Source organism: Cherax quadricarinatus, chromosome 91, assembly GCF_038502225.1.
Source record: "Cherax quadricarinatus isolate ZL_2023a chromosome 91, ASM3850222v1, whole genome shotgun sequence".
NCBI lineage: Eukaryota > Metazoa > Arthropoda > Malacostraca > Decapoda > Parastacidae > Cherax > Cherax quadricarinatus.
Genome location: NC_091382.1, coordinates 3,743,647 through 3,771,138, shown reverse-complemented (window position 1 = coordinate 3,771,138; position 27,492 = coordinate 3,743,647). Strand labels below are relative to the sequence as shown.

The window sequence follows — 27,492 nt, the reverse complement described above, 5'->3', positions numbered from 1 at the left end:
TCAGTTCAAGGTAGAGCAAGAGCCCCTCACCAACATTATTATAATCAAGGGGAAAGCGCTAAACCCAGAGGATTATACAGCGCCTGGGGGGGGGGGATGTGGAAGGCATTCAGGCTTGATTTTGGAAACTGGAGCACAGATCCAATTCCCTAAATCAAGAGCCCCTCACCAACATCAAGGAACCTTCCTTGAGGGGCCCTCACCATCAAAGGAACCTTCATAGGCAAGTTTATGAAAGTCTGCTTTGCACTTTCCTCACGATCTAAATTGAAGATCAAAATAAATTTTAAGACATGCCAGTTATATTCAGTCAAGCCCTAAACCCATATAAATTGTCTGGTGAAAGGAAGGATTATACTAAAAATCAAGAGGCAAGCACTAAACCTGTATTATTATTATAATCAAGGGGGAAGCGCTAAACCCGGAAGATTATACAGCGCCTGTGCGGGGGGGGGGGATGTGGAAGGTATTCAGGTTTAATTTAGGTAACTGGAGCACAGATCCTATTCCCTAGATCAAGAGCCCCTCACCAGCATCAAGGAAACTTCCTTGAGGGGGTGAAAGGAAGGAAACTGACTTGAAGCTTGTTAAATTTAAGGTAGATCAAATTCCTTAGTACAGCCTTTCACCAGAATACAAATTACATTCAGAAAGGGTAAGGGGGGACAACAATGTTACACATGAATATATCATAGCACCCATTTAAGGATGGTAATGGATACCCAAGGGTTGTGTCTATAATTTATTCATTATTAAATACTGTACTCCTAATTAGCAAACACAACTCCACAGAGTAAGGAAAACGGGGACCAGATGAAAAATAAAATCAGCTCATACAATCATATTTTATTAGTCTTGCTCCACAACATGTCCCTTTTCTGACACATAGATTCCATCCAAGAACTTGCGGATATCCTTGTGCTTCACAGTAGTACTCTGCTGAATGCGTGCAGCTGAAAAAAAAAAAAAAATTAATTCTACACCTTATATAATGCTTATTTCATCTGACCTCATTGGTTGGGACGTTTGTATTTCTTTGTAACATTTGCTTTGTCAGCATGGTGTTTGGGTGATGTTTGAGATGCAGTGCAGTGTGCATAGTGGTAAGTGTATGAGCAAACAAAATATAAGACTGTCAGCATTGGCAGTTCTATATGATGCATGTTGGATTATCACCACTTGCTGCTGCTACTGCCATGCATGGGGCGGATGATGGGTTTGCAATATATGCTCTTTCTCATGTTTTTACTCATAGACCCTGTCCCCTTAAATTTTTTATAGTACTGGCCTCACAGAGCTCCTGGAGAACAAATCATTGCTGCAATAAAATGTCATTAGTTGCACGGGATGTTTTACATAACATTGTTGATAATCCTATTATTATTATTATTATTATTATTATTATTGCACCTATTCCCATCCTTGAAGTTATTTTATTATCACACCGGCCGATTCCCACCAAGGCAGGGTGGCCCGAAAAAGAAAAACTTTCACCATCATTCACTCCATCACTGTCTTGCCAGAAGGGTGCTTTACACTACAGTTTTTAAACTGCAACATTAACACCCCTCCTTCAGAGTGCAGGCACTGTACTTCCCATCTCCAGGACTCAAGTCCGGCCTGCCGGTTTCCCTGAATCCCTTCATAAATGTTACTTTGCTCACACTCCAACAGCACGTCAAGTATTAAAAACCATTTGTCTCCATTCACTCCTATCAAACACGCTCAAGCATGCCTGCTGGAAGTCCAAGCCCCTCGCACACAAAACCTCCTTTACCCCCTCCCTCCAACCCTTCCTAGGCCGACCCCTACCCCGCCTTCCTTCCACTACAGACTGATACACTCTTGAAGTCATTCTGTTTCGCTCCATTCTCTCTACATGTCCGAACCACCTCAACAACCCTTCCTCAGCCCTCTGGACAACAGTTTTGGTAATCCCGCACCTCCTCCTAACTTCCAAACTACGAATTCTCTGCATTATATTCACACCACACATTGCCCTCAGACATGACATCTCCACTGCCTCCAGCCTTCTCCTCGCTGCAACATTCATCACCCACGCTTCACACCCATATAAGAGCGTTGGTAAAACTATACTCTCATACATTCCCCTCTTTGCCTCCAAAGACAAAGTTCTTTGTCTCCACAGACTCCTAAGTGCACCACTCACTCTTTTTCCCTCATCAATTCTATGATTCACCTCATCTTTCATAGACCCATCCGCTGACACGTCCACTCCCAAATATCTGAATACGTTCACCTCCTCCATACTCTCTCCCTCCAATCTGATATTCAATCTTTCATCACCTAATCTTTTTGTTATCCTCATAACCTTACTCTTTCCTGTATTCACCTTTAATTTTCTTCTTTTGCACACCCTACCAAATTCATCCACCAATCTCTGCAACTTCTCTTCAGAATCTCCCAAGAGCACAGTGTCATCAGCAAAGAGCAGCTGTGACAACTCCCACTTTGTGTGTGATTCTTTATCTTTTAACTCCACGCCTCTTGCCAAGACCCTCGCATTTACTTCTCTTACAACCCCATCTATAAATATATTAAACAACCACGGTGACATCACACATCCTTGTCTAAGGCCTACTTTTACTGGGACAAAATTTCCCTCTTTCCTACATACTCTAACTTGAGCCTCACTATCCTCGTAAAAACTCTTCACTGCTTTCAGTAACCTACCTCCTACACCATACACTTGCAACATCTGCCACATTGCCCCCCTATCCACCCTGTCATACGCCTTTTCCAAATCCATAAATGCCACAAAGACCTCTTTAGCCTTATCTAAATACTGTTCACTTATATGTTTCACTGTAAACACCTGGTCCACACACCCCCTACCTTTCCTAAAGCCTCCTTGTTCATCTGCTATCCTATTCTCCGTCTTACTCTTAATTCTTTCAATTATAACTCTACCATACACTTTACCAGGTACACTCAACAGACTTATCCCCCTATAATTTTTGCACTCTCTTTTATCCCCTTTGCCTTTATACAAAGGAACTATGCATGCTCTCTGCCAATCCCTAGGTACCTTACCCTCTTCCATACATTTATTAAACAATTGCACCAACCACTCCAAAACTATATCCCCACCTGCTTTTAACATTTCTATCTTTATCCCATCAATCCCGGCTGCCTTACCCCCTTTCATTTTACCTACTGCCTCACGAACTTCCCCCACACTCACAACTGGCTCTTCCTCACTCCTACAAGATGTTATTCCTCCTTGCCCTATACACGAAATCACAGCTTCCCTATCTTCATCAACATTTAACAATTCCTCAAAATATTCCTTCCATCTTCCCAATACCTCTAACTCTCCATTTAATAACTCTCCTCTCCTATTTTTAACTGACAAATCCATTTGTTCTCTAGGCTTTCTTAACTTGTTAATCTCACTCCAAAACTTTTTCTTATTTTCAACAAAATTTGTTGATAACATCTCACCCACTGTAAATACCATATATGCTGTAATGGACACTAAAATAACTGAAAAGGTTGTCATGAGAGTAAAGCTGCAACTACTACTATAGGAAAACATGTGTACCAGTATGTGTATGTGAAAATTTAAGCTCATCGTATAATATTAAAAGTCCTATACCCACATTAATCATTCAGTCCTACACTGAGGCTCTGACATTATGGGGAAAAAAAAAAGGGGGGGGGGGACGTAGTGAAAACTGATGCAATCACAATAACCAAGACATACTGCTACCAACCTACTCACTGCGTCACACCCTTATAAATGTTAACATAGCTAAATGCCGTCATATTCCCTTTCAGCATCCTCCGAGTTAGTTTTTTCAATACACAGCACTTACTACTTAGTTTTTCTCATCTTTCATAGACCAAGTTGGCACATCCATTCACAAATTTCTAAATGTATAATGATTCACCAGACTCACTCCTTCCAGTCTGACACCCAATCTTGCATTCCTTATTATTCTTGCTCTCACTGCCTTCCTTCTTTCTGAATCTCTCATCTCTCTCATCAGAAACTAACAATGACGATCTACATTATAGCATTTAATTCTTTCACAACTCTATCTTCAAATGCATTACACTCTAGTGACATGACACATCTCACTAAAATCCACACACACACAAAAGTCTCTCATTCCTAAATATTCTGCATCTCTTCATATTAAACCTATGGTTAATTTTCTTGCTAAATAATAGAAATTTTGCAACAGTGTCAGTATCATGTCCAATAGTGCTTAGGTGATATTTTAGATTTACCATAAAATAAAAGCACTGTGTAAACCTAAGTAACAACAAATCAGTAGGTAAAATTTAATGCATCTAAGGATAACCTCAAAGGAAAATCATCTTCAGGCTTGATAGGCTGTAATGAGGTTGGTGGTTGGATATGACCCTGTGAAATACTATTTGCAATCTTTGCTTTAAGGTAGAATTTGATTACAGACTGCAGATGGATACCTAAAATTTATACCAAAGGGATAAGAATTTACTATTTAGGATACAAGAGAACGAAAAGAACACGTAGCATTCGAGGAGCACAATAAAACTTAAGTGAGAATATTTTTTATGTACTAATAAAGTATATATACAATGTAATAATCTCACAAAGAGGTGAAGGCATAAAATAATTCTACTGTCATGAAGTAAAGGTTTCATTCACAGAATGCACCAACTTGTGAAATTTACAACAAGTGTTGTAAAGACAAGACTTGTGCAGTGTTTTACAGATAAACCTTTGCATTTCTAATAAGGAATGTATAGATAATAAGTTTTATTAAATAAAACATGATTTAATACCTCTACAACATACACTAGACCCAGGGATAAAATTATATTGGTATCCAGACTTGTCGTCAGGATTAATATCACTAATGGTATACAATACTGACAAGTTGAGCAAGACAACTTTTGTCCAGTGGGCTATGATTAAACATCTTAGTTTGTGCATTACAGTGGTTTATTACAGTGCTAGTCAGTTTGGAAGCATTTTACTTTCAATCTGGAATGCTAGTCCATATTGAAAGTAAACAAATGTTGCTAACATGTTTTGCCTGCATAACAGGCTTCTTCAGCAAAATACAGAACACTGGAGACAGTAGTAGCAGCAGTAGTTTGACGTGCTTAGTCTCGCCCTCAGCGGGAAGTGGTCAGTCCATTGAGCCTAAAGCATAAGCATGTTTGGAACACAGTTGCAACTACTTAGCAAGACTTACTTCCACTCATAGGCCACACTCATCCATGACCTCAACTTCAGCTGCTTAATCTCACTTCTACTCGAGTATTCGAGGCCTGGCTACATGCCTGCTATGCGCTTTAGGGACTGACCACCTCCCACTGAGGGGTGACAAATTGATTACGTCAAACTACTACTACTACTACTCCTATCTCTAACGTTCTCCTGTATTCTACCGAGGAAGCCCGTTGTGCAGGCAAAACGGCTCGGGAATAAAGATGCCTATGTGATGAAAATGTATTATGTTCTTTAGTTTTTAAGTTATGAAAGTTACAAAATGTTATGGCTGACTTTGGTTGAAGAAGTATCCCCCCTAGAATCAACAGGAATGTTGGTAGTGCATAAAATTTTGTGAAACTGGCTACTTCTACCATTCCTTGCAGGAAATGGCAGCTAGGCAATACTACATATATATTTATGATTTGCTTCTAACATAGGCTGGGACCAGACTTTGATTACCTGTTCAACAAGGCTCAAACTATTTGCAAATATGCTAGTTTCAATTTCATCATATGAGAGAGACATACAGTATTCAAAACTACAGTGAAAACACTCACCAGTCTGGGAAACAGACTCCAAACAATTGCCTTCAACAACAAACTCGTCCTTTTGCTTGGCTGAGGCCGAGATGGTGACACCTGGTGCCATGTCTACTTTTCGGATGTACTTCTCCCCCAAGAAGTTACGGATTTCAACAGTCTTGTTGTTGTTGGAGATCACGCAGTTAATGGGGAAATGGGCGTATACTGCCCGCATCTTGTATTGGAAACCCTGGAATTTCAAAATACATTAGAGCAAAATGCATAAAACTACACTAAGATACTAAAACAGGGAAACAAGTGAACTTCAATGTCAGCAACAGATTTTTCTCTACAATGTTTCAAAAAGCAAGGTGTGTGTGTGTAGGTAGGTAGAGGTAGGTGTAGGTAGGTAGAGGTAGGTAGAGGTAGGTAGGTAGGTAGGTAGGTAGGTTGGTGTGTGTGTGTGTGTGTGTGTGTGTGTGTGTGTGTGTGTGTGTGTGTGTGTGTGTGTGTGTGTGTGTGTGTGTGTGTGTGTGTGTGTGTGTGTGTGTGTGTGTGTGTGTGTGAGGTGTGTGTGTGTGTGTGTGTGTGTGTGTGTGTGTGTGTGTGTGTGTGTGTGTGTGTGTGTGTGTGTGTGTGTGTGTGTGTGTGTGTGTGTGTGTGTGTGTGTGTGTGTGTGTGTGTGTGTGTGTGTGTCTGTCTGTCTGTCTGTCTGTCTGTCTGTCTGTCTGTCTGTCTGTCTATAGAACAGAGGTGCAACAGTTGTTTGAGGTAGTGTAAGCTGTTTGGGGATACATTAATAAAACAAAGGCATAAGCTGAATTTGAAGTGTGCAAGAATACAAAACTACAATTCCACAGTTTGAATAAAATGTCACATGGTTTATGTGAAACAAATAGATTAAAGAATCATGTTTGTGAGTAAAGTGGTAAAAAAATTAAGAAAGTGACCTATACAGGCACAAGACCTTGCAGGCTCATGATGCATAGAGAAAATTCATATTAGAAATTAACTTGCAAAAAAGGTACTATAAAGTTTAATGAGAAAAGAAAATTAACGTGCAGTTAATAAAAAAATAAATATATTGCAACTTACTACCTATCATGACTTCCACTATGAATCACTAAATCCAAATTGGGAAGCACCTATAGATGAACTTTTAAAATTCCTCTTAGTGTCTGAAACCACCACTTTTTGACTTGTGCCATTTTCTATACCAATACAGTATCTATCCACTTAGGTACAGCATATTCATCTACAGTACAAACTTGTTTAGGATTAAAGATAATACAGTACAGTACCTACACTGATAAACTTTGTAACAATATTAAGTAAAACATGACCCATTAAATGCAACATACAACAGAAACACCAGTGACCATGTTAGAAATGTGGCTGCACACCGTGCGGACAGCAGCAACCTCCTTACGATTTCCAAACCATTTATCCACTGAGACAACGGTGCCCTTCTTCCTTTTGTGTGCCTGAAATATTTATAATGCATTATAGAAAAATAAACAATTACTTTCAGATTAGAACATAAGAACATAAGAAAAGAGGAACACTGCAGCAGGCCTGTTGGCCCATACTAGGCAGGTCCTTTACAATTCATCCCACTAACAAACATTTGACCAACCCAATTTTCAATGCTAAAGGAACACTGCAGTAGGTCCGCTGGTCCAACTAGACAGGTCCTCACCACATCCCACTAACAAAATATTCTACCCAAGAAATAAGGTTTATTATTTGTCCAATGTATTATTAAACTCTAACCAAATTTTATTAATTTTAAATGAGTCTAATTTATATTAACCTAAGGAAATATTCATATTATTGTCAAAACTGCTTTTTATGAAACAAGATTCAATTATATTCCTGTCGACAACCTACTTGTATAAATTTTGTTCAATACACATGAGAATGCAAAGAAGAAAAATAAGTAATTAATTTACAATTTTTTTAGTACTGTACATATATACAAGACTACGATACATACCTTCATGTCCACTTTCATGTCCCGAAAAGATCGACGAAGGGTACCTCTGGGGCCCTTGACTGTCACCACACGTTTCTTTACAGAAACTTGGATGGTTTTAGGAATGGTCACCGACTGAGAAGTGATGATGGTCTTCATTGTGGAAGGTCTGAAAAATAGCATTTGAAAAATTATATTTATGAAATATCTTAACAGACAGGAGAGTCATTCACTTCTAATTTCATGCAAATGTACATATGACTGAGATTATGTTGACATTTTAAGTGACCAATGATACACACATGAAAAAATTAAAAATACTAAATATTACCTTAACCCTACTGTCATATAACAAAAATATGCTACTGGCCAATGCTAGGAAGGTTTAACTTTCACCCACTCACGTATGTACCTGTCCAACCTATATTTAAAGCAACTCGAAGTTATCACTTCAGTGACATTATCTGGGAGTTTGTTCCACTCACCTACAACCCCAGTCAGATAGTTTAGCAATAGTTATTTATGGACAAGGAACAAACTGACGAGTAGCACAAGGTATACAGACCATAGCTGACATCAATGACATGCTACTATACAGAAAGCCACTTGTTACGCAGAGCATTTCCCGCGAATTAGGTCAGTTCTGTCCCAGGATGCGACCCACACCAGACCACTAACACCCAGGATGCGACCTACACCAGTCCACTAACACCCAGGATGCAACTCACACCAGTCCACTAACACCAAGGATGCGACCCACACCAGTCCACTAACACCCAGGATGCAACCCACACCAGACCACTAACACCCAGGATGCGACCCACACCAGACCACTAACACCCAGGATGTGACCTACACCAGTCCACTAACACCCAGGATGCAACCCACACCAGTCCACTAACACCAAGGATGCGACCCACACCAGTCCACTAACACCCAGGATGTGACCCACACAAGTCCACTAACACCCAGGATGCCACCCACACCAGTCCACTAACACCCAGGATGCCACCCACACCAGTCCACTAACACCCAGGATGCAACCCACACCAGACCACTAACACCCAGGATGCCACCCACACCAGACCACTAACACCCAGGATGCCACCCACACCAGTCCACTAACACCCAGGATACCACCCACACCAGACCACTAACACCCAGGATGCCACCCACACCAGTCCACTAACACCCAGGATACCACCCACACCAGACCACTAACACCCAGGATGCGACCCACACCAGTCCACTAACACCCAGGATGCCACCCACACCAGTCCACTAACACCCAGGATGCCACCCACACCAGTCCACTAACACCCAGGATGCCACCCACACCAGTCCACTAACACCCAGGATGCCACCCACACCAGTCCACTAACACCCAGGATGTGACCCACACCAGTCCACTATCACCCAGGATGCGACCCACACCAGTCCACTAACACCCAGGATGCGACCCACACCAGTCCACTAACACCCAGGATGCCACCCACACCAGACCACTAACACCCAGGATGCGACCCACACCAGTCCACTAACACCCAGGATGCGACCCACACCAGTCCACTAACACCCAGGATGCGACCCACACCAGTCCACTAACACCCAGGATGCCACCCACACCAGACCACTAACACCCAGGATGCCACCCACACCAGTCCACTAACACCCAGGATGCCACCCACACCAGACCACTAACACCCAGGATGCCACCCACACCAGACCACTAACACCCAGGATGTGACCCACACCAGTCCACTAACACCCAGGATGCGACCCACACCAGTCCACTAACACCCAGGATGCCACCCACACCAGACCACTAACACCCAGGATGCCACCCACACCAGTCCACTAACACCCAGGATGCCACCCACACCAGACCACTAACACCCAGGATGCCACCCACACCAGACCACTAACACCCAGATACCCATAATTACTGATGGTAAACAAGGACAACCAATGTAAGGAAACATGTCCAATGTTTCCACCCATTCCAGGAATCGAACTCGTAGCCTCAGCATGTAAAGCGAGAGCTTGTGCCACCAGGCCACGGGGTATCATAGCACAGTACAAACTAAGTTTCTTTAAAAATAAGTTAAAAAGTACATTCAGGTGGAAATGCTCAATAATAACCCACATCGAGACGAGATTAATTCATGTATACATTTCAACCACCTTTATGGCTCCTCTTCACTAAGTGGAAATTGTTTTGTGAGAGTAGGACCTGCCTATTGTTCATGAGGAAGAGCTAAACCCGTAAGTATCAGAGCACCTGGGAAATGGAGATAATCAGGTTTGATACGAGGAAGAGGGTAACATTCCTTGGATCAAAAGCCTTCCACCAGCATTGACCTAAGAAAAGCTTTTGACAGTAGACCACGACATCCTACTCCACAAACTTGACCATTACGGTATAAGACGCCATGCGCTTGCTTATTTCAAATCTTACCTTACTAATACGTATCAGTATGTCACCATTAAAGACACAGCATCAACAACACGGCCACTTGATACTGGAGTTGCGCAGGGAAGTGTCCTTGGTCCCCTGCTCGTCCTCATATACATCAATGATCTTCCAAACCTATCCCAACACCTGAAACCCATTCTCTTTGCTGACGACACGACTTATGTCATCTCTCACCCTAATCTTGCCACCCTCAACACCATTGTTAACGAGGAGCTGATCAAAATATCGACTTGGATGACAGCCAATAAACTTACGCTTAACACTGACAAAACCTACTATATTATGTTTGGTAGCAGAGCAGGAGATGCACAAATTAACATTAAGATCGACAACACTCTAATTACCAGACATAATGAGGGCAAATTCCTAGGCCTATACCTTGACAACAACCTGAATTTCAGCACCCATATCCAACACATAACCAAAAAAGTATCCAAAACGGTTGGGATCCTTTCCAAGATATGACACTACGTGCCGCAAAATGCCCTTCTCACACTATACCACTCACTTATTTATCCATACCTCACCTATGCTATTTGTGCTTGGGGATCAACTGCAGCAACACACCTAAAGCCAATAATAACCCAACAAAAAGCTGCAGTAAGAATAATCACTAAATCCCATCCCTGGCAGCACCCCCCCCCCACTCTTCATAGACCTAAACTTACTCCCTGTTCAGTACATCCACACTTACTACTGTGCAATCTACATCTACAGGGCCTTAAACTCTAATATCAACCTTGACCTAAAACGCTTTCTTGATAGTTGTGACAGAACCCACAGGCACAACACCAGACACAAACATCTCTACGACTTTCCCCGTGTCTGACTAAACCTTTACAAAAATTCAATGTATGTCAAAGGCCCTAAAATCTGGAACACCCTACCTGAGAACTCTAGAACTGCACACACATTCATCACCTTCAAAACTACCATTAGAAAACATCTTATCTCCCTGATACACCCTGTCAACTAACTACACGAATACCACCTGGTGGTTCACACTTACACTCACTCACTCATTTGACCATAAACAGAAATATTAATCTCAATCTTAAAATAATGAATCCTATGATACTCCAATACTGAAACTATGTACTGTGCCAAAACAAAAGCATTCACATTGCTAAACTCACAAACTAGTATTTAGTCACTTAGCCATAATACCAACTTACCTCATAATTTGTAATATTTTAAAATATAGAATTAAACTAAGTCTGCCCGAAATGCCTAGCCATGCTAGGCGTTCTAGTGGTACACTGTGTAATACGTAGCCATGCTAGGTGTTCTAGTGGTACACTGTGTAATACCTAGCCATGCTAGGTGTTCTAGTGGTACACTGTAATACCTAGCCATGCTAGGTGTTCAAGTGGTACACTGTGTAATACCTAGCCATGCTAGGTGTTCTAGTGGTACACTGTGTAATACCTAGCCATGCTAGGTGTTCTAGTGGTACACTCTGTAATACCTAGCCATGCTAGGTGTTCTAGTGGTACACTGTAATACCTAGCCATGCTAGGTGTTCTAGTGGTACACACTGTAATACCTAGCCATGCTAGGTGATCTAGTGGTACACTGTAATACCTAGCCATGCTAGGTGTTCTAGTGGTACACTCTGTAATACCTAGCCATGCTAGGTGTTCTAGTGGTACACTCTGTAATACCTAGCCATGCTAGGTGTTCTAGTGGTACACTGTGTAATACCTAGCCATGCTAGGTGTTCTAGTGGTACACTGTGTAATACCTAGCCATGCTAGGTGTTCTAGTGGTACACTCTGTAATACCTAGCCATGCTAGGTGTTCTAGTGGTACACTGTAATACCTAGCCATGCTAGGTGTTCTAGTGGTACACTGTGTAATACCTAGCCATGCTAGGTGTTCTAGTGGTACACTGTGTAATACCTAGCCATGCTAGGTGTTCTAGTGGTACACTGTGTAATACCTAGCCATGCTAGGTGTTCTAGTGGTACACTGTGTAATACCTAGCCATGCTAGGTGTTCTAGTGGTACACACTGTAATACCTAGCCATGCTAGGTGTTCTAGTGGTACACTGTGTAATACCTAGCCATGCTAGGTGTTCTAGTGGTACACTGTGTAATACCTAGCCATGCTAGGTGTTCTAGTGGTACACTGTGTAATACCTAGCCATGCTAGGTGTTCTAGTGGTACACTGTGTAATACCTAGCCATGCTAGGTGTTCTAGTGGTACACTCTGTAATACCTAGCCATGCTAGGTGTTCTAGTGGTACACTGTAATACCTAGCCATGCTAGGTGTTCTAGTGGTACACTCTGTAATACCTAGCCATGCTAGGTGTTCTAGTGGTACACTGTAATACCTAGCCATGCTAGGTGTTCTAGTGGTACACTCTGTAATCATTATTTAACTACATGTAAACCACACAACAACCAAATTCTGTAAACTCAGCATTGTAATCTTTATAGAGAATAAACTTTGAAATGAAGACATTCGTTCCCTAGAATGGAGACCTACCTACCATCGGCCAGAACCTATTAACTAGGTGAATGGACTTGCCTAGCATGGGCCAGTAGGCCTACTGCACTGCTCCTAGTTTGTTACACTGGCCTATCAACTGCAAGCATAGGCCAGTAGGCCTACTTTAAAGCTAGTTTGTTACACTGGTCTATCAAATACACCAAAATAATCTAGACAATAACTGCTTTGTAAAATAAAATAAATGTAAATCCCTATTGTAAATACACCATCACGAATATAAGGCATGTGGTCATCATGCTATTTTTCAAAGTACAGTCCATAGTGTTTCTGGCACATAGCTTCACAAACGAAGAATAAAATTAATTTTGTCCATAAATTACTTTCAAATACATCAACATTTAACACCGACAATTATTGGTGTCTGGCAAGTGCACCAATTCCGCAACAATTTTTCACGCAATTAGTCACTATTCACTTCCCAAAATCGAGTTTATACTAAGTTTAAGCAATGATAATGATCGTATGGCCGTTAATTTTAAGATATTGTGGAGGATGATTATAAAAGACGAAGATAAAAGAGAGACACAACATTCTCCCTCACCACAGCCAAGTCCCGAGGACGTAAGAGGAATCTGCTGGATGTTACCTATAAATATATCTACTTTCTTTACAGTTATTTACTTTCTTGCATTTTAAATTGCAAAATAAATTTTATCAAAACAAATATTTTTATTTTCTTAAGCATACTATAGTAAAATACAATCTTAAATGTCAAATTATATTTAAATACGGAGCTTAATTTATACCAGATACTTGTAACGGCAAATTTGACCGATTTTGTTATTTAAGGTTTAATAATAATAATAATAATAATAATAATAATAATAATAATAATAATAATAATAATAATAATAATAATAATAACAATAATAATAATAATAATAATAATAATAATAATAATAATAATAATAATAATAATAATAATAATAATAATAATAATAATAATAATAATAATAATAACAGCTATCAATATGAGATTAAAAAGTCCTGGTCAGAACTCACGCATAGTTTTAAATTTTCATCTTCTACAACAATGTTATGTATACCCATCCTATAATTTTTAACTTCTTAGAAAATATATATAGGAGGTATTAGTAAAAATAATAATAATTTTGGCACGAGTGATCAATCAGCAGTGTAAGAGCAGCGTAAACATATCTACCTCTAGCAGAGTAAGGCTTAGTTAAAGGACCCTCAATGGCCAATGGAAATAAGTCACTTCGTCTGACTTTTTTGGGTTATCCTAAGTTCTCTACACATATGTTGCTATGTATGATAATCTGTGTAACTGTGTGTATACCTGAATAAACTTACTAAGTTGTAAATAGGTACGTCGGTGTTAGTCACCTTCCACCTGTTGGCCCCTGTTCACCTAATAGTAAGTAGGTACCTGGTTGTTAGTCATCCTACGCCTGTTGCCTCTGTTCACTTAGCAGTAAATAGGTACCTAAGTGTTAGTCTCATTACACCTGCTGTTACTTCACCTAGCAGTAAGTATGTACCTGGGTGTTAGTCGACTGTTATGAGAGGAATCCTCAGGGAGAAAATTAAAGTACCATAATGAACATAGGACGGACAGTACCCTATTATACTAAGACTTTATTGGGTTATCCTGGGTAGATAACCCCCGGGTTAACAATCCAAACAGAATTTTATCTAATCTTAGTCTATGTAGTGGAATGTAGACCCGACTCTCGGTCGGGCCGGTCACTGACCAGTGAGGCTGGAGTGACCGGCCAGATCTATTACCGGGTGTCCTGTAGCTGGATCACTAGTGCACTCAGCTCACACTGAGGTCCGGAGTTCGAATCTCCTCCGGTACGGCTGAAAAACATTAGGGACGTATTTCCATAAGACATCTGTTGTTCCTGTTCACCCATCAGTAAAATGGGTACCTGGGAGTTAGTTTACCTGGAGAGAGTTCCAGGGGTCAACGCCCCCGCGGCCCGGTTTGTGACCAGGCCTCCTGGTGGATCAGAGCCTGATCAACCAGGCTGTTGCTGCTGGCTGCACGCAAACCAACGTACGAGCCACAGCCCGGCTGATCAGGAACTGACTTGAGGTGCTTGTCCAGTGCCAGCTTGAAGACTGCCAGGGGTCTGTTGGTAATCCCCCTTATGTGTGCTGGGAGGCAGTTGAACAGTCTCGGGCCCCTGACACTTATTGTATGGTCTCTTAACGTGCTAGTGACACCCCTGCTTTTCATTGGGGGGATGGTGCATCGTCTGCCAAGTCTTTTGCTTTTGTAGTGAGTGATTTTCGTGTGCAAGTTCGGTACTAGTCTCTCTAGGATTTTCCAGGTGTATATAATCATGTATCTCTCCCTCCTGCGTTCCAGGGAATACAGGTTTAGGAACGTCAAGCACTCCCAGTAATTGAGGTGTTTTATCTCCTTTATGCGTGCCGTGAAAGTTCTCTGTACATTTTCTAGGTCGGCAATTTCACCTGCCTTGAAAGGTGCTGTTAGTGTGCAGCAATATTCCAGCCTAGATAGAACAAGTGACCTGAAGAGTGTCATCATGGGCTTGGCCTCCCTAGTTTTGAAGGTTCTCATTATCCATCCTGTCATTTTTCTAGCAGATGCGATTGATACAATGTTATGGTCCTTGAAGGTGAGATTCTCCGACATGATCACTCCCAGGTCTTTGACGTTGATGTTTCGCTCTATTTTGTGGCCAGAATTTGTTTTGTACTCTGATGAAGATTTAATTTCCTCATGTTTACCATATCTGAGTAATTGAAATTTCTCATCGTTGAACTTCATATTGTTTTCTGCAGCCCCCTGAAAGATTTGGTTGATGTCCGCCTGGAGCCTTGCAGTATCTGCAATGGAAGACACTGTCATGCAGATTCGGGTGTCATCTGCAAAGGAAGAGACGGTGCTGTGGCTGACATCCTTGTCTATGTCGGATATGAGGATGAGGAACAAGATGGGAGCAAGTACTGTGCCTTGTGGAACAGAGCTTTTCACCGTAGCTGCCTCGGACTTTACTCTGTTGACGACTACTCTCTGTGTTCTGTTAGTGAGGAAATTATAGATCCATCGACCGACTTTTCCTGTTATTCCTTTAGCACGCATTTTGTGCGCTATTACGCCATGGTCACACTTGTCGAAGGCTTTTGCAAATTCTGTATATATTACATCTGCATTCTTTTTGTCTTCTAGTACATTTAGGACCTTGTCGTAGTGATCCAATAGTTGAGACAGACAGGAGCGACCTGTTCTAAACCCATGTTGCCCTGGGTTGTGTAACTGATGGGTTTCTAGATGGGTGGTGATCTTGCTTCTTAGGACCCTTTCAAAGATTTTTATGATATGGGATGTTAGTGCTATTGGTCTGTAGTTCTTTGCTGTTGCTTTACTGCCCCCTTTGTGGAGTGGGGCTATGTCTGTCGATTGGTGTGGGTCGCATCCTGGGACAAAACTGACTTAATTTGCGGGAAATGCTCAGCATAACAAGGGTCTTTCTATATAGTAGTATGTCACTGATGCCAGCTATGGTCTGTATACCTTGTACATGTAGTATATATATTATTATTATTATTAAAAAGCCAAATCTTAAAGGCTCTGATATCTTTACTGTATAGTCCTTGTGGCTTAGCGCTTCTTTTTGATTATAATAATAATAATCTGATATCTTTAATATGCATATCTGCTGTGTAATCCTACGGGTTTAGCTCTTCCCCTTTATAATAATAATTTAATATGCATACAAATTATTATTATTATTATCAAAAAGAAGCGCTAAGCCACAGGGCTGTACAGCATATGCATACAAAGAAGTTGGCATTAAGGGCTCACAACCAAGAGCTGTACATGCTTGGTGTTAAGGGTTCACATTATTATAATCAATTATTATTATTATAATCAAAAAGAAGCGCTAAGCCACAAGGACTATACAGTATTATAATCAAGGGGGAAGCGCTAAACCCGGAGGATTATACAGCGCCTGGGGGGGATGTGGAAGGCATTCAGGCTTAATTCGGGGAACTGGAGCACAGATCCAATTTCCTAAATCAAGAGCCCCTCACCAACATCAAGGAACCTTACTTGATGGGTTAAGGGTTCACAACCAAGAGCTGTACATGCTTGGTGTTAGGGGTTCACATTATTATTATAATCAAGGAGGAAGCGCTAAACCTGGAGGATTATACAGCACCTGGGGAGGATGTGGAAGGCATTCAGGCTTAATTCGGGGAACTGGAGCACAGATCCAATTTCCTAAATCAAGAGCCCCTCACCAACATCAAGGAACCTTCCTTGAGGGGTTAAGGGTTCACAACCAAGAGCTGTACATGCTTGGTGTTAAGGGGTGTTACAGCCCAAAGGGCCATACCAGGTGGATGACTGTAGTAATGTGTACAAAACAGCTGGGAGCTGCTCATTGTACATGTTCTCTATACCTAGCATGAAAACTGATTAAATCTCCTGTTAAACTGTATCAGCCATTAGGGTTTTGTGCTCAAAGGGAATGTATAATAATGATTTAAGGGCTTAGACAGCCCAGAGTTATGTTTGTTGGGGTTAATGGTTGGCAATGTTTTTTAATTTTAATTGGGGAAAGTGCTAAACCCACAGGGGTTATACAACACGTGGGGAGTGACAGTGGTTTCACCCACTTTGAGTCTTATTCTAAGCCATTTCCACTGTTCAATTAGCTATTTTGCTACAATGTCTCCTGTTTTATTGAATGAGCACAATAAATAGCTCATCAAACTATCAGAACTAACCTTTAAAGTGCACAGAAATTGGTAATTTGGCAAATTTTACACACATTAAAAAAAATCCAATTTAAAAACAGTCCAAAATAAACACTGCAGCCATTCCAATTACTAAATTAACATTTCTTCTACTCGTTAATCATGTCCTCTCTCATATTACATTTGCCCTCCATTTTGAATTCACCATCACATAAGACAAAGTTTTACCCTATTTCTTGGATAATAAAATATAACCAGGAATGATTAGGCATGGTTGAGGGCATCCCAATAATTGGTTATTATAATCAAAAGGGAAGCAGTAAACCCATAGGATTATGTACAGCACTTGTGGGGGGAGGGGATGGAAGGTATTCAGGCTTAATTCAGGGAATTGGAACTGTGCACAGTTCCAGTTCCCTAGAGCAAGGGCCCCTCACCAGCAACAAGGAACCTTCCTTGAGGGGCCAATAACTGAAGAAAACCTTTTAATAACACAAAAAATGCCTGACAGGGGGTCTTACCCATCCTCAGGAAAGTTATTAAAAATCTAATATTTCCACTACTTTGAGCAGTTTCAAGCTACTTCCAGTCCTGAAACCAAACAAAATCTCTAGTTCAGTAGTATGTCTTTTATTCTATTGATACCAATAATCAGTGAATAAATCCTTAATGTTCATCCAGAGGTTTGTTTTTCCCATCATGCATTGCATGGGGCAGGTTTTTCTTATATATCTTGCACACTACCACACAGACCCATTCTCTCATGGATAAGCCAAAATTTACCAATTACAGATTATTTGATGAAGCTGTGTTTAAAATGTAGATATACATGACTGACACTGGCATCAGTAATGTAGATGTACACAGGAGACAGTGAAAGGGTTAAGCCTATTCCATGGTTCAAAAGCCTCTCACCACCATCAAGGCACCTACCATGAGGGGTAGATTATCTAAATGGAATGATTACACTGTTAAAAAAAACTGTACAACATGAGATGCCTAAACTTCCTCACCTGGCTAGTGAGTAGGTTTCAAAGTTGCAAACTGTCTTCCAGGTAAATTATTGCCTTATTATATTTAGGGGATGCACTAAAACAATGAGGTAATAGGAAGCAATTAGTTTCAATCTAAGAAAGGGAAGGACAATTCTAATTCCTTATATCAAAAACTTCCAGGAACCTTCCTTGAAGAGATTACTGATGTACTGCACTTCTTGATAAATCTTTTATGTAGATTTTGTTGGTTTACAGCTGGGAGAGAGAGTGTTCTCTCAACATTACTGTTTCAATAGTCTTCCTTATTTCATTCCTAGTATTCCTAGATGGTTGTGTGACTTCTGTTACATTTACACCCTGGGTGTAATAATTAATTTTGGCTTGGGTTGGCATCATAATTTATTAAACAGATGTATCACTACAGATCTAGCAGCACAGACTTGAACTAGGCCAGAAGATAAATAAAGACACAAGCAACACTTGAATATGTATTATCACTGCTCAGCAATAAAGATACCTAAGTATACTACATGTGTTTTATTCATTATGTGAGTATTGCATGCCATTATTATTACTATAATCATAATAATAAATGTATGAATAAATAAATGTATGAAAAAGGGGACGGTACCTAGGGATTGGCAGAGAACATATATAGTCCCTTTATATAAAGGGAAGGGGGACAAGAGAGATTGTAAAAATTATAGAGGAATAAGTTTACTGAGTATACCAGGGAAAAGTGTATGGTAGGGTTATAATTGAAAGAATTAGAGGCAAGACAGAATGTAGGATTGTGGATGAGCAAGGAGGCTTCAGAGTGGGTAGGGGATGTGTAGATCAAGTGTTTACATTGAAGCATATATGTGAACAGTATTTAGATAAAGGTAGGGAAGTTTTTATTGCATTTATGGATTTAGAAAAAGCATATGATAGAGTGGATAGGGGAGCAATGTGGCAGATGTTGCAAGTATATGGAATAGGTGGTAAGTTACTAAATGCTGTAAAGAGTTTTTATGAGGATAGTGAGGCTCAGGTTAGGGTGTGTAGAAGAGAGGGAGACTACTTCCCGGTAAAAGTAGGTCTTAGACAGGGATGTGTAATGTCACCATGGTTGTTTAATATATTTATAGATGGGGTTGTAAAGGAAGTAAATGCTAGGGTGTTCGGGAGAGGGGTGGGATTAAATTTTGGGGAATCAAATTCAAAATGGGAATTGACACAGTTACCTTTTGCTGATGATACTGTGCTTATGGGAGATTCTAAAGAAAAATTGCAAATGTTGGTGGATGAGTTTGGGAATGTGTGTAAAGGTAGAAAGTTGAAAGTGAACATAGAAAAGAGTAAGGTGATGAGGGTATCAAATGATTTAGATAAAGAAAAATTGGATATCAAATTGGGGAGGAGGAGTATGGAAGAAGTGAATGTTTTCAGATACTTGGGAGTTGACGTGTCGGCGGATGGATTTATGAAGGATGAGGTTAATCATAGAATTGATGAAGGAAAAAAAGGTGAGTGGTGCGTTGAGGTATATGTGGAGTCAAAAAACATTATCTATGGAGGTAAAGAAGGGAATGTATGAAAGTATAGTAGTACTAACACTCTTATATGGGTGTGAAGCTTGGGTGGTAAATGCAGCAGCGAGGAGACGGATGGAGGCAGTGGAGATGTCCTGTTTAAGGGCAATGTGTGGTGTAAATATTATGCAGAAAATTCGGAGTGTGGAAATTAGGAAAAGGTGTGGAGTTAATAAAAGTATTAGTCAGAGGGCAGAAGAGGGGTTGTTGAGGTGGTTTGGTCATTTAGAGAGAATGGATCAAAGTAGAGTGACATGGAAAGCATATAAATCTATAGGGGAAGGAAGGCGGGGTAGGGGTCGTCCTCGAAAGGGTTGGAGAGAGGGGGTAAAGGAGGTTTTGTGGGCGAGGGGCTTGGACTTCCAGCAAGCGTGTGTGAGCGTGTTAGATAGGAGTGAATGGAGACGAATGGTACTTGGGACCTGACGATCTGTTGGAGTGTGAGCAGGGTAATATTTAGTGAAGGGATTCAGGGAAACCGGTTATTTTCATATAGCCGGACTTGAGTCCTGGAAATGGGAAGTACAATGCCTGCACTTTAAAGGAGGGGTTTGGGATATTGGCAGTTTGGAGGGATGTGTTGTGTATCTTTATACGTATATGCTTCTAAACTGTTGTATTCTGAGCACCTCTGCAAAAACAGTGATTATGTGTGAGTGTGGTGAAAGTGTTGAATGATGATGAAAGTATTTTTTGGGGGGGATTTTCTTTCTTTTTTGGGTCACTCTGCCTCGGTGGGAGATGGCCGACTTGTTGAAAAAAAAAAAAATACATGTATAATAATAATGTACTATATAGGAATAATTATAATAAAAGACAGCCTCAAAAGGCTGTCACTAGATGGCAGTGTTTACCACAACAAAGTGCGAGCGGTTGTGGCCGCCTCAACATGTTACATAATGACGTATTTTTTCATTCTTGAGTATATATCAGGTTTCTATTGCTGTATTGTTTATTAAGTCACATTGGATAAATTGTGATAGATAAATAAGCCGTAGAGATGATATTAGCGAAATTATTCAAGGAGTGTTTTGTCCTGTCTCCAGACAAACTCGTCCACTGCCAACGCCACCCATACCACTACATGAATGACATATTGTATTCATTCTAGAGTATATATCAGGTTTCTATGTTATTTATATTGTTTATTATGTCATATTAGATGAATTGTGATAGATAAATAAGCCGTATAGATGATATTAGCAAAATATTGAAGTATCTTGTCGTGCCTCCTGAGAGCTGGGAATGGATTAATTGCATTTCAATTAATTTAAATGAGGAAAATTGACTCGGCAAATGAGCAAATCCAGATGCGAGCAAGGTCATGGAATGGATTAAACTCATGAGTGGAGGCTCCACTGTACTGTACAGTACACAGAAAAATAAAATTCACTTTGCAAAGTCTCCTAATGAATACTTTTCTCTAAACCAATCATAAAATAAGAATCCCCTGCACTTGAATGCAATAAAGTGCATAGAACAGAAATAAGGTCATTATATCAGAATCATACTCACATCCAAAAATACAAGTGTGCAGGAATGCCTTCACAAGAGAATACAGTATTTATTTAACTTATATTAAAACTGAAATAAAACAAATATGTATATAAAACACAAAGTACATGTATGTATACATGTACGTATATAAATACTGTATTATATTACACGGTATGTATATACTGACAAATAACAGAAAAAGGCACAATACTGTGACTGGAACAATACACAAATAACCCGCAAATAGAACAGAAGAGCTTATGACGACGTTTTGGTTCGACTTAGACCATTAACAAAATGTTCCAAGTCAAACTGAAACGTCGTCGTCAGCTTCTCTCTTCTATGTGCGGGTTATTTGTGTAAATATACTGATAAATACACTATGACTTATTTAATTCACCCAATCCATGATTAAGATCATGAAATATATACGTTTATTACAAAAGAAAAGACTTTCTTATTACAGTATGTTTGTGTGAAATACTTTAACCCTTTCAGGGTCCGTCCCGTAGATCTACGGCTTTACGTTCAGGGTCCAAACCGTAGATCTACGCCATGAGCTCAGCTCACTCTGATAAACTGTGAGTTGTACATTTGGGCCTAGATATGAGAGAATACATCTATGTGGTATGTGTGCACCACATAAAACAGATCCTGCAGCACACTGTGTATGAGAGAAAAAAAATGAAATCATGATTTTCTCGATTAAAACAGCAACTTTGCAGTGTTTTTTCGTATGTTTTTTATAGTTGTATTTGCGATTTCTTGGTCTCATTTGATAGAATGGAAGACATATTACAGAAATAGAGATGATTTTGATTGGTTTTAGCATTGGAAATGGCTTGAAACTGAGCTCAAAGTAGCGGAAATGTTAAATTTTTGCCGATATTCAGGAGTAAACAAACGACCTCAAACGTCTAATACACGTCAGCTGGTGGGTCTAATATACATTCACAAATATGGTGATGATATTTATACAATTATTACAGTATTGCATAACAGTAAATCTTCTATTTTTTGGTGTGAATAAAAATTCATTATGTGAATAAAAAATCAAAATGGAATTTATTTGTAAAGCCTCAAAACATAACTAATGAACAGAGGAAATGTTAGTTTAGTGCCAGGAATGCCCACATTGTTCATTCTGGACCCTATTTTGAAATTAGAATATTTTGAACTTTGTGTTAAATTGGCCAAATTAACAATTTCCGATCACTTTATTTTGTAGTTGAAACAGTTGACTTGGCGATTTCTTGTGCTCAATCGATAGAATAGAAGTAATACTAGTGAAATAGCTAAGAATTTGGTTGATTGGAATAATGTAATTGGCCTAAAATCAGAGTCAAAATCGGCAAAATCGCCGATTCGTAAATATCGCTGACACATCAAAATTCGCGAGGGCATAATTTCGTCAATTTTCCACCAAATTTCGTACTTTTTGTTTTATTACCTTCACAAAAAGATTCTCTACGATTTCATAAGAAAAAATAACAAATTTTTTTTTTTGAAAATTCTTGGACACTGGTGCGTGACTCCAGATTTGGGCCTTGGACCCTGAAAGGGTTAAAAGAGTATATGTTATACCATATGATCTTGGCCCTAAGTCAACTTTTTTTACTTAAATAAAAGTGCCTCAAAATATGATTCAGGTACTATATTGTACCATAAAACACTACATAAAAAAATAGATGTAGTAGCAACTATATTTACTAAATGTCTGTAAATAAAAAAAAATTTAATGACTTCAGCGTCGATAACAATACCACAATTGTAAATTAAAAAAATGAAGTGAAAGAAATACTAGAATTTTCTTTTTTGATAACAAATGGTGAAAAAATGAAGTGAAGTAACTGAGGGCAGTTAACTAAAAAATTTTTTTCCTTTTTTTTTAACAAATCGGCCATCTCCCACCGAGGCAGGGTGACCCAAAAAGAAAGAAAATCCCCAAAAAGAAAATACTTGCATCATCATTCAACACTTTCACCTCACTCACACATTATCACTGAATACAACAGTTTAGAAGCATATATGTATAAAGCAGAGTGTGCTCAGAATACAACTATGTTGTAAAAGCATATATGTAATAACAATATTCCTTATGGGAAAAAATACACAATACTATGTAAAAAAGTTCGTTATCCACTCCCTCCAAACTGCCAATATCAATTCTTCTTCTTCTTTCAACAAACCGGCCGTATCCCACCGAGGCAGGGCGGCCCAAAACGAAAAACAATATCAATTATTGGAATTTAAAAAAATATGAAAAAGAATTTAATGACTGGACACCACAATCATAGACCTGCTCTTGTAGCTACAAAATAAACCATTACAGTGCTTCATTCAAGACAGAAATTATGCTATGATGTTAGGCCTACCTTAAGTTAAGACTATATTAGGTTTTGTAAATTTAAGAAAGATGAAGTTAAATGGCAAAGTTAATTTTATCACAATTTTAAAAACTATCATATAAGGTTTATCAATTCCTAATTTAAAATGTGAAAAAATCTAAAGTTGAGAAAATTTGAGTCAGCCTAAAATAGCACAATAACAAAACTTTTTACAATTTGTCTTTTTCTTTGAAAAAACTCATTTGGCCAACATTATGTTACTCTTCACACTGTTCTGTAAGAGAGAAATATGGATCAGTAAGTTTGCAATACCCACTACTATAACTGAATGCATACAAAAATAATTCAAATATTGCCTAAAATTTATGGATAGGTAGGAAACACTAACACAGTGAAAAAAAAACCAAACCACACCACGATTTTGTGGGTCGCTAACACAGTGATATTGAGAAAGAAATGTAAAAAGATGGAATCCTTTAATGATGATGCTTTTGCCCTCCCATTGGGCTTTGTCGAGGTGCAGATAAACCTAGTAGACGGTGAGGATTTAAAAATTGTAGTGTGGTGCACTTCAGGTCACAATGGTAATCACAGGAAAATCAACGACAAACAATGCATCCGATTTACTTTTCACTTCACCAGTACTCACTAAGTAATCACTTTATCTTACCAGGTTTATCTGTTTGACTTGACAAGACTCAGTGTCTGAGCAAAACAGGTCATCAATAAAGAATTCCACATAACTGCATTAATCTACATTAATACTTTATAATGTCTACATATTTTTCAAAATAATACACTCACATAATGATGACAAGTTGTTAACAACAATTATTGGTTATCATCTAGGAAAGAAAGAACAATGTTCTAATGAAAGATATTAAATATTCATAAATGAAAATATTTACAATACTGTATACAATACTTTAAAATTTTACCTCCAAAGATTGAATTTTGTCCGTCCAGTCCTCAGCAGCAATCTTGGCCACTGCATTCTTCAGTACCAGAGTGACCCTCTCAACATTCACTCTTTAAAAAAATGAAAGATAAAAATATAAATGTGAATACCAAGAGCTCGCTATAAATCTTGAATCTTCTTCTTTCAACGCACCAACCATATCCCACCGAGGCGGGGTGGGCAACACAAAAATTTCTCCTTTTACATTTAATAATATATACAAGAGAAGGGGTTACTAGCCCCTTGCTCCCGGCATTTTAGTCGCCTCTTATGATATGCATGGCTTAAGGAGGAAGAATTCTGTTCCACTTCCCCATGGAGAATAAATCTTGAATATTTTACTAAAATCATTAATTATGTAACTGTACCAGTATTAAAATTTTCAATATACTGATGTTATAACTTATTTATTATTAGTTTCATGGGGAATTATTAAACCCATAAGGGTCATGTAGCACCTGGGGAATGGGATGTAATGAAATTCTAAGGAAAAGAAATGTAGACCCAATTCCTTGGATCAAGAGCCCTTCACCAGAATCAAGGTACTTTCCTTGAAGGGTGTGTAAGAAGTGAGAAACCACTATTAAAGAAAAATAAAATGTGGAGAAATAGAGCTGTACATTACAACCTCAATCTGAGATCCTCTTCAGAAGATCTTCTGAGGCCAAAATATGAAGAGCTTTTTCTACTTGTTTTAATTTTATTGTCCAAATAATTGTGACTATTCACCAATGAGTGTTTATAACAGTAATTCAAAACACTGTGTATGTATTACTAAGAAGCAACATGATGTACTTACATACTGCCTCAGCCCAAAAAAGCATACAAAAGAATTCTTTGATTATCCCCAACTGCTACACAGATCACTTGCAAATGAAGGTTCAATCCCCAGTACTCCTTAAACAATTTCTTACTATCACAAAACAGGGATGCCTTAACTTACAAATGAGTTGCATTTCTGGCATTTCAATTTTAATAAATGAGTTGCAACTATAAACCAATTCTCCTAGAGAAAAGGATTGCTAGCGCACTCAGCATACACACTGTAGTCTGGGGGGTCAATCTTTGGTATGGTTGGAAACGTTAGGACGTCTTTCCTTAAGTTACCTGCTATCCAATGTTTACCCACCTGGGTGTTAGTTGACTGGTGTGGGTCGCATCCTGGGATAAAATTGACCTAATTTGCCCAAAATGCTCTGCATAACAAGCGGCTGTCTATATAGTAGTAAGTCAGTGATGTCAGCTAGGCCTGTATATCTTATTATTATTATTATTATTATTATTATTACTATTATAAGGATAATTAAATGTCAGTTAGGTAGTAGGTTGGTAGACAGCAACCACCCAGGGAGGTACTACCGTCCTGCCAAATGAGTGTAAAACGAAAGCCTGTAATTGTTTTACATGATGGTAGGATTACTGGTGTCATTTTTTCAGTCTCATAAACATGCAAGATTTCAGGTACGTCTTGCTACTTTTACTTACACTTAGGTCACACTACACATACATGTACAAGCATATATATACACACCCCTCTGGGTTTTCTGCTATTTTCTTTCTAGTTCTTCTTCTTGTTTATTTCCTCTTATCTCCATGGGGAAGTGGAACAGAATTCTTCCTCCATAAGCCATGTGTGTTGTAAGAGGCAACTAAAATGCTGGGGGCAAGGGGCTAGTAATAAATTACTAGTATAAATTACTAAATTTAAAAAGAGAAACTTTCGTTTTTCTTTTTGGGCCACCCTGCCTTGGTGGGATACAGCCGATTTGTTGAAAAAAAAAAATTAAATGTCATATACATATTAGTACCTGAAGATTAACATTCATAAAACAATCATTTTCTGAATATTATTATCTTTTGTACCTCTTTCATGTAAGGTCTTCATAACTCGGTCACCGGTAAGTCAGGTACCTCCTCTATGGTGAGAGATTTATTTCAGGTGCTCCTTGACCTATGATGGGGTTACGCTCCGATGAACCCATCGAAAGTCAAAAATATCATAAATTGAATATGAATATGATATGCTAAATAAATAAGTGAATAAACAATTACTGTCACTGAATAAGTAAATAAATAAATAATTACTGTAACTATTTTCCAGTACTAAAGAGTAAGTAAATGAATACAAGTTATGGACTTGCTGCTGTCGTGCTGTTGCACCATCATAAATTTGAACCATCGTAAGTTGAGGATCACCTGTACAGATACACTTACTTGAAGACTGACATGACCTTCTCCACAGAGACAGATTCTTCACCTTCCTTCCAGCAATCGTAGTCTGTTGCCATGGCAATTGCTGCATAACATAAGCCAAGTTCTCGAGCAAGAACAACCTTTTGTTAAATAAAGTGAAATACATTAGAGAAATACAACCAAAGAAAGCATTATCTACTAATCTCTGTCCAGAATAACTCTTCATAATTTACAATCCTTTCTAATTTTATCTACTACACACTCTTGATTTATTCCACATTTTTTATTATTAACTTTATTGTTAACACATCGGCTGTCTCCCACCAAGGCAGGGTGGCCCGAAAAAGAAAAACTTTCATCATCGTTCACTCCATCACTGTTTTGCCAGAGGCGTGCTTACACTACAGTTATAAAACTGCAACATTAACACCCCTCCTTCTGAGTACAGACACTGTACTTCCCATCTCCAGGAATCAAGTCCAGCCTGTCAGTTTCCCTAAATCC

The 27,492-nt window shown here is 39.1% G+C and overlaps 2 protein-coding genes across 3 annotated transcripts; both read right to left on the bottom strand.

Annotated features, from left to right (window-relative positions):
- Positions 1–834: 834 nt before the first annotated feature.
- RpL9 (ribosomal protein L9) lies at positions 835–13,344 on the bottom strand. The gene is made up of 5 exons (XM_070104342.1): positions 13,264–13,344; positions 7,751–7,898; positions 7,116–7,238; positions 5,791–6,004; positions 835–953 (listed from the first exon to the last, which is right to left on the bottom strand). The coding sequence occupies exons 2-5, from the start codon at positions 7,886–7,888 to the stop codon at positions 850–852; spliced, it is 579 nt and encodes a 192-aa protein (XP_069960443.1). The 5' UTR covers positions 7,889–7,898; positions 13,264–13,344; the 3' UTR covers positions 835–849.
- Positions 13,345–18,792: 5,448 nt separating this feature from the next.
- LOC128704861 (S-methyl-5'-thioadenosine phosphorylase) lies at positions 18,793–27,128 on the bottom strand (the record flags this gene model as incomplete). 2 transcript variants are annotated; one of them, XM_053800036.2, is given in 3 exon segments in its annotated part: positions 18,793–23,043; positions 24,776–24,866; positions 27,010–27,128. In XM_053800036.2, coding segments are annotated over 3 exon segments (297 nt in total), but the record flags the coding sequence as incomplete, so codon positions are not given.
- Positions 27,129–27,492: the final 364 nt, after the last annotated feature.

Excerpts from the sequence above, each read along its gene's own strand:
- RpL9 (XM_070104342.1), bottom strand. The coding sequence starts at position 7,888 with ATGAAGACCATCATCACTTCTCAGTCGGTGACCATTCCTAAAACCATC. Across the intron at positions 7,239-7,750 it reads ACATGAAAGTGGACATGAAG|GCACACAAAAGGAAGAAGGG; the intron begins GTATGTATCGTA and ends TAAATATTTCAG. Across the intron at positions 954-5,790 it reads GGAGTCTGTTTCCCAGACTG|CTGCACGCATTCAGCAGAGT; the intron begins GTGAGTGTTTTC and ends TTTTTTTTTCAG.